Raw genomic sequence first — 8,968 nt, forward strand, 5'->3', positions numbered from 1 at the left:
TATTGACCTTTGAGAGATCTTCCTCACTCTACGATTCTAAAAGAAAATGAAAATGCAGGCAGGGGCAACGATCAGATTAAGCACCAGGAAAAAGGTGTTTGGCAGCACTTTGGGAGGGCATGCGGTTTTTCTATGTTGCCTTCTTCTCGAGGAAGACTCCTCTTTAGAAGGGTCATACGGGTCCGATCGATTTTATTTTGTTCGGGTCAAATCAAATCGGTTTGGTAGCTTAAAATGAGTGTGTCCATGTCGGGTCGGGTCGGGTCGAGCACAAACCCGACTGTTCCAGACCGAGTTGCAAGCCTAGTGCCAAGCAATGCATCACCAGAGATATCTTCGATCAGCTTTGCAACAGCCCTAATTAAAGCTTTGGTAGTTTACATCCATTACTTTCTTTAACTAGACTTCACCTAGCTCTTTGTATTTCGGGGGATTAAAGCATAATTTGAGATGACGGCATGTTTGGGGAGTGAGATGAGAATTTTATATTTTGTTTGAAAGTTTAAAATATTATGTTTTAATATTATTATTGTGTTGGGATTTGAAAATTTTGAATTTTTTATTATATTTTATATGGAATTTTGAAAAATGTGTAATAATAAGATGAGATGAGATGAAAATTTTATATCACATCCTACCCCCAAACCTAAATTGGAGAGGCAAGGGTAAAGTTGGCATGTCAGAACATAAATTATAAAAGGAATGGACACCAATTTGGGACTTTTTATAACTATCTCACAACCCAAAAGTAAAAAGCTCATCCTCACCTTTATTTGAAGAGTAATACTATATATAATTGTAGAGTACGTAAATACTACGTAATCGTTTTAAAAAATAATAATATTTATTAATAAAAAATTCATTTTTTTCATATAGATTCTATATTTATTCATTTTTTTAAAAAAAATTACACAATATTTATGTATTTCAAAATTACAAATATCATTTCTCAAACTTCGATTATTAGGAGGGGGAAGAGACCTTTAGAGAGCTGGTGAGAAATGTGACTCTCGTATGCTGCTTTTGCTTCGAAGCAAAAGCAACGAATGAAAAAGCAAAAAAGTCTTCTACAACCTTTTACTTTAAGCACTTATTTGTTTTGAGATATGAAATTAGATGAGATGAGATTAAAGTTAAAAAGTCAAATAAAATATTGTTAGAATATATTTTTATTTTGAGATTTGAAAAAGTTGAATTATTTATTTTATTTTATATGAAAATTTAAAAAAATTGTAATGATAAGATAAAAGGTTTTCAAAATTTTTAAAATTTTAGATTTTAATTTGGAAGCAAACAGGGCCTAAATATCAGTACAAATTAAGCAATCTGCCTTGAAAACGAAAACAATAAAATATGGTCGCTTCTGGAAATCTTATTCAATTAATTCTTGGGCCTTGTATTGCCTTTTATGAAGGGCTCATTGAGAGAATGGACTGCGTATAGACCGTTCTAATCTACCCACAGTACTGATCATGCTCTAGCCTTTAATTTAGGGGTGGCTCAAGGTGCTTAATCAAAATGCATGGGAGTTGGAACTGCAGCCTCAACTAGCCCCCATTATTCATGTTATTGGAAAAATTTATGTTGCTGCCATTTCAAACTACTCGATCATTACAATTACAAAGACGACCATAATATCGAAGAGCTGCTAATGAAGGCGGTTAGGATTTGTGAAATTACCACTTGTTCCAATGCTTAAATTGAAGGAAAGAAGTAGATTTTATTATTTATATTACATTCTTCACACTCTTCCTCACGTGTGGGTCAATCTCTTTCTCAATAGATAGGTCTAACATTTGAAATATTTAATTAAATGACATAGAATGTAGAGTCAGAATTCAAACTCATGACCTATATTCTAATACCACGTGCATTCACCACTTATATAAAAAGATTAATTGATGGGAATAATTAGATTTTATTATCTATTTTATATTCTTAACAGGGTTTTAGTAGTTTTGTTTTAGTCCTATAAAAATCCAGCTTGTTGTATATACTAATAGTTAAACCGTCATAATTCAAGCGATAGTAGAAAGCATGTGTATAGCTGGGTAGCTTAATTCTTTACTATTGATCATCTACGGTAGAGTAAACCTTTAGAAGTGATCAACCCCTTTAATTCTTTCGAGTCCTCCTTGATCTCTCCTTTCTTCCTTTATAAATGATATTATGTTTTCACATTTCTGTTTTATTCAATATTTCATTAGTGATAGTTAGACGTACATTTAAACTCTTGTCATCATGTTTATGTCTCTAAGTAAGAAAACGAGTATCACATGATGATAATAGACTATAGTACATCATCATCATGTGCTCGATCAGCTCCTCGATCGCTCGCATGCACTGATCCAATAAAGATTTGAATTATTACACAGTACAGAGAATCAAGCTACAAGTCATTCATTCCCTCAAGAAATTACAAGACGTCTGAGCACAAGTATAGAAAAGGGTTGATTTGTAATTACACTAGTTTCCTTATTTTCTATTTATTTGTAAATACTTTTTCTATTATTTGCTAGATTCCACTTTTAGTACAGAGTTTGTTACACGAGAGGGATATATACGCACGACATGATGTACAGTGTTTTCATAGAGGAATATACAAAACTTTTTCTTCATCCTTCGTGCACTGCTCTCTGCTTTTCCTTCTCACTATTTCAACTACTGACATGGTATCACAAGCCTGAGAGCCACCCATGGAGGATTAAGAAGGGCTCTTCCTCCAACAGTCCCAAAAATTCCTCTACTCATTCAGACCAAATATCAAACACCTTCCGTGCCACAAACATGGCCAAATACCTGAACTTCACTGACCTTAGCAACCCATTTTGGCTGGACAACGGCGACAACCCTGTTGTCGTTCTGGTCACCTACTTGCTTACCAATGATAACTACCCCACTTGGTCTCGTGCGATGAAACGAGCTCTCCGTGCCAAAAATAAAATATGCTTTATCATTGGTTCTATTTCTCAACCAACTGACCTTGATGATCCTCTTCTTGACTTATGGGAGCCTTGCAATGATATGGTGGTTTCTTGGCTTCAGAACTCTATAAGCCCCTCCATCAGATCTAGCGTTGCTTTCGTAGACATGGCCGTGACCTTTGGCTCAATCTTCAGGACCATTTCTCCCATCAAAATGGACCTCGTATTTACCAGCTCAAGAAGACCTTTGCTAGCATTCAACAAGACTCTGACACTGCAATTGTATATTATGGATAGCTTAAATCTCTTTGGGATGAGTTACTTATTTATGACCCCATTTTACTTTACTCTTGTGGATCGATGAAAACTCCTTCAGACCGATACCAACGGGATTGTCTTTCAATTTTTGATGGGTTTAAACGACACATATTCCCCTGTTCGAGACCAGATAATGCTCTTAGATCCCTTTCCACCCTTCACAAAAGTCTTTTCTCTCATTCAATAGCAAGAACGCCACTATCAAATGACCCCCACTTCAAACCCATCTGACTCCATGGCCTTTGCCATTAGTAAACCATACCCATTTCCTACCCGTAATCCATCTCAACAAAAATCAAAGAAAGACCAAGCCTACTGTTCTCACTGCAAGATCACATGACACTTTTTTGAAACTTGTTTCAAGGTTGGTAATGCTGAGGCCCCCATTTGTTCTCATTGCAACATGTCTGGACATACAATGGACAAGTGTTACAATCTCCATGGCTACCCCCCCGGACACAAACTTTTCAATAAATCTCAGGGATTAAATGCTTTTACTGCTCAAACTGCTCCTATTGACTCTAACCTTGAGGATTCCAGTGATGGTCGAGTAGGTCTTACTCAGGCACAATATCAGCAATTAATGGCATTACTCCAACCACGACAGCCCTCCACCATTGTTCAGTCCTTTGCCAACCAGATTCAATCCATCATTCCTCCTAAGTCAACTCCTCAGATTTTTGGTATTTCAAATTGTTTATCCACCTGCACACACAATCATTCATTCCCACAAGAAATTCCTTGGATAACTGATATCGGTGCAACTAACCACACGGTCTGTTGTACCTCCTTTTTACCATTATTAATTCTCCTGTTTCTCACTCTATTAAGTTACCAAATGGCACAAATGTATCTGTTACACACACGTGCACAATTCACTTAACACCCTCACTTCACTTCACCTCATCGAAGTCTTGTGCGTTCCTTCCTTTAGTTTTATTTCAATTTCAGCCAAGAAGTTGGCTACCAATCTCACCTACTGTCTAGTTTGTTTTCTCTAATTTTTGCCTTATTCAGGACCTTTTATCTTGGACAACGATTGTGAAGGGTGAAGTGAAGAATGGTCTATATCACCTATTCAACACGGCTGTCTCTCGCTCTACCCTAGTGACCACTCTTTCTCACTTTTCCACAATTACAAAGTCTACTACAGCTTCTGTTTCACACATTGAAAATGTTACTGACCTATGGCACTGTTGCCTAGACCACCTTTCTTTCCCTATTCTGAATATGATTACAGAACCTATTGTAAAGAAAAGCATTTCAACTACTAATACAAAGCCTTGTTACATTTGTCTATTGACAAAATTTCATAGACTTCCTTTCCCTTATAGCAAACATAAGACATTAATCCCATTTGAAATTGTGCATTATGATCTCTGGGGACACCGTTCTGTTCCTGCTTATGATGGCTCAAAATATTTTTTAACTTTAGTTGATGACTTCACTAGGAGTACATGATTGTATCTCCTTCCTAACAAAGCTGCCACCCGAACCAGCATTGAGTCTTTTACCAATATGATTGAAAATCAAATCAACCTTACCATCAAAATTCTAAGAAGTGATAATGGAGGAGAATTTAAAATGAAAGAGTTTTTTCATAAAAAAAAAAAGATCATACATCAAACAAGTTGTGTTGCTACTCCACAACAAAATGGAGTTGTGGAGAGGAAACACCAACATTTGCTTAATGTGGCTCGTGCTTTAAAATTTCAAGCTGGTATTCCTCTTGAATATTGAAATAATTGTGTTTTGACTGCTACATACATCATCCATAGAACCCCTAGTCCCCTTCTTCAATATTTGAATGATTCACATGTACGTACGTTAAATAATTTGTACGTGTGGATGACTGGTATATCAATAAACGATCGAGCATGTATATGGATAGATAATTAATTGTTTCTTGGGATTTTATTAGCACAGAACAATTTGCATGTGATCTCATACAATTAGTTCGTGTGGATGTGAATGGGTCCGATTTCTATCAGACAATTACTACGTACCTTTGTGTTCTGTTCCAAAGTCACGATCCATAGCTTAATGGTACGATTCTACGTAAAAATTGTTGGGATTTTCAAGCCTCGACTTTGGTCAGATTTACCGATCACTTTGCATGTCTTATAGACCGGCCGTATTAACGTAGATTCGATGAATCTATGATCTGTCAAAGTGAACACCTACGTACATCCAAAGAGGCAGAGACTGATCGAATCCTCAAAACTGTAGTTGGTTCGCGTCGGTCTGCCACTTCTGCCTATTCCAAAATGCCTAATCTTAGCTTACAAATTATAGCACATGAAGTCCATGCAACCGAACTACTACAGCCTTCTTCTTTCATCACAACAGAAAGGGAAGAAAAGCAACAACTCCAAATTAGCACTCATATTAGAATTTATTCAGGTCATGCATTTCTATTTTTTTGAATAAAAAATTAAAATGTGTTGGACTTCTATTGCTAAGAGCACTAGTAGTGGCCTAGTTAACTAAGAAACTCATTTTTATAAATTTAACTAGCCACTTTTAAATAACACAAAATAACAAACTCTCCAAATTTATCACTATTATATTAAAATATTTATTTTCGGTATTTTCAGGGATTGTGGGATGACAAAAATCAAATAACATCTACGGAGCTGTGTACAAGATGGTTGCTAAAATGCAGGGTCTTTTGGGACTGGATTATTTATTAATTATTCAAATAAAACACAAGGATGGTATCGGGCATCTAATTGGGTGCTTCAGAAATCAGGTTTTCATAATTAGCTAAGCAAAAGCATTGCTTCAGCAAGATTGACATCCATCTGTGCAAGCATTAACAAGCGAAATTAAAGTAACAAAGTCCAGTATATCATGAAGTAAATGAGGATTATCCCAACGGCACTGTGCAGATAAATCGAAAAAAAAAAAAACTTCAAGTTGCATGGTGCTTGTATAACACAATCATCAACTTTAGAGCACAAAAGTAGATAACATAAATGAGCATGTCAGAGTATATATTTATTTATTTTATACGAGAGAGATGCCAACCCAAAATGACACATGTAATTGGTGCAGTTCCAAATTAAGTAGAGATTTGAGGAAAATAAAATGACTAAAAAATACACAAAAGGTCTAAAACCGATGGAATTAATAAAAAATCAAAACTTGTGTCCAATAAGACGTTTCATCAAATACAGAGAATGGCCAAAATGAAACCAAGCATCAAAACGGTGAATATTTACCACCAAGATCGATATTCCACAACAAACCAACAATACCCATTCAGAACCTGAGGAAAGCCAACAACCTTTTATAAACGAAGACTGAAAGAGAGGAATTTTAGAGAAAAGGTCGGGAGAGAGTCGAAGGCAGAAATGTAGAGAGGGGTTTTCGGAAGGCGTTTGGCAGCGACTATGGGTGATTGTGAGATTCCTAAATGGTGATTGCGGCTGGTGATGGCCGATGGCTATTTTGGATTGTATAGGAGACATTGAAGAGGTTGGTGTCTCTTCCGTTTCTCTTTTTGGAGATTTCGTACGCTTTAACGCGCGATGAATACAAGTGGGAAGGAATATTTTATGGCCAAAATATAATTTGGCCAGCAACCTGAGCTGGGCAGATTTGGCTAGTTAGTTTGGTATTGCTTAAAAATGATGTACATTTGTTGAGTCTAGTGTATGAGATTTTTAAACAACTTAACTATAGATTAGTCAAAATTTAACTTTGGTTAGGACACTACTAATGCCCCGAGGGATCATATCGACAAACGAACTTGTAGTTCCAAAAGTAGCTTTTGCTTTGTCGCTTTTTATCTTTGAAAATTTTAAACTGTTTTCTATCAAAAAAGAAAAAGAGAAAAACACGATAATGTGTGCCTTGTAATCTGGAAACAGAATGCTTCTGGCAATCGCATAAATAACATATGCTTCTGGCAATATGTGATGTCCCGTGAAAGCGCCATTGAAATTGCCAGGGAGTAATGGAGTAGCGGTAGATGCTTGCAGTAGCCGTAGTACGAAGATCCAGCGGGTAATGGAAAATCAATTTGAAAAGAGAATCGGGCCTAAATAGAAAGTTTTGAATGCAAGAATCATTTATAAGAAAGTAAAACACATTTACAATAAATGATATGCTAATAAGTAAACAAAAAGTAATTTGACTCTAAACCAACCACCCCCCCAAAAATAAAAGAAAAAGAGATAGAGAGAGGATCCATTTTCGTGTTCGTGTCAACTTTTTCTTCCTTGTGGACCCCATTCGTACCTCAAATTCCAAAGGCCACTCTCTATATTTTATCTTTACACTCCCTCAGTTCCAAAACAGAGATGGTGATAAGAGTTACCTTCTTCATACGGTATCTCATACACGAAAGAGAGAGAAATCACAAGGGACTCTCTCTAACTTTCTATTTTTTTCATACACAAGAGTGTTTGTGTGTGTAAGTTGGAGGTGTTTTCATGGGTAATTACAGGTTCAAGTTATCAGATATGATGCCCAATGTCTGGTTTCACAAGCTCAGGAATATGGGCAGAGTCAGAAACCAACGTAAGTCACCCTCTTCCAAGAAGAAAAAACAGCAAACATCAGCTTCAGCAACACAGCCATCAAAACCCAAGCAACCCCACCAATTATATGATCCAAGAAAATCTTACTACTTCTCAAGGGATCAACTTAACCCAAGTGATGAATACCATAATTCTCCCACAAACCCAAAATCCTCAGAAAACCTCTTTCCTGACCCACCAAGAAAATCTTCCAAACAAATAATCAAGAAAAGAACCGCAAGGTCTTCACCTAAACTTGTCAACTCGTCTGTCTCCGCCGGTTGTAGATGCCGTGCCGCGGTTGAATCGGTCTGCACCAAGTCCGATTCCCCGCCCGAGTTCTCATCCTCTCCCTATGGCAGCTCGCCGGAGCCCCATTTTCTTGAGCCTGAATTCAGGTCTGATCGTATTCTTGCCGATGGGTTGGTATCGTGGTCGAGCACTTGTGGCCGCAAAGCCATGTCTAATGCTGATGACATCGTTATCGAGGTGGTTAACAAGTCCTTTTCTGCCAAGTTTGAGAAGCCAGATGGGTTTGATAATTCCTTGTCCGAGCTTCAACTTCCTCCTATTATAACCAAGACGGCAAAATCCAACGATCTGAAAAAGACCGAAACAAAAGAGCCAACCAAGTATGGGAGAAGGAGCTCGGCTAAATTTGAGGAAAGTGCAAATGCTCACGGGTCTCTACCTGTGAAGGTTGTGAAGGAAGACAGAATTACCACGAAAGAGCAGAGGACTAGTCCTTCCAAAAGATTTTCTGTGACTTCTCCAGGTGTCAGGCTCAGAATCAATTCCCCGAGAATTGCGGGTAGAAAGAGTATTCATACACACAATCGGAGAAGTTTCATGTCAACTTCGAACTCGAGCTCGCGGAAAAGCTTTTCGGATAGCTTTGCAGTTGTGAAGTCATCTTTGGATCCTCAGAGGGATTTCAGGGATTCAATGGTGGAGATGATTGTGGAGAAGAACATCAAGGCGTCAAAGGACCTTGAAGACCTTCTTGCCTGTTATCTTTCTTTGAATTCAGATGAATACCACGATCTCATTATCAAGGTGTTCAAACAAATATGGTTTGATCTAACCGACCGACCGAAGTAATCTCATTGTCTAAAATATTTTAGTAACATGTGTTGTATATATTCTAATAAAGTTCTTGACTTCTTTAAAACTAAATAGCATGCATGCTACTTTCGAAAA

General features: G+C 37.2%; 1 protein-coding gene across 1 annotated transcript; it reads left to right on the forward strand.

Annotated features, from left to right (window-relative positions):
* Nucleotides 1-7,467: 7,467 nt before the first annotated feature.
* Nucleotides 7,468-8,968, forward strand: LOC108981512 (transcription repressor OFP1-like). The gene has a single exon (XM_018952709.2). It carries the CDS (start codon nt 7,682-7,684, stop codon nt 8,867-8,869), a length of 1,188 nt encoding a protein of 395 aa, XP_018808254.1. The 5' UTR covers nt 7,468-7,681; the 3' UTR covers nt 8,870-8,968.

This window comes from Juglans regia, chromosome 3 (assembly GCF_001411555.2).
Source record: "Juglans regia cultivar Chandler chromosome 3, Walnut 2.0, whole genome shotgun sequence".
In the NCBI taxonomy this organism is placed as follows: Eukaryota; Viridiplantae; Streptophyta; class Magnoliopsida; order Fagales; family Juglandaceae; genus Juglans; species Juglans regia.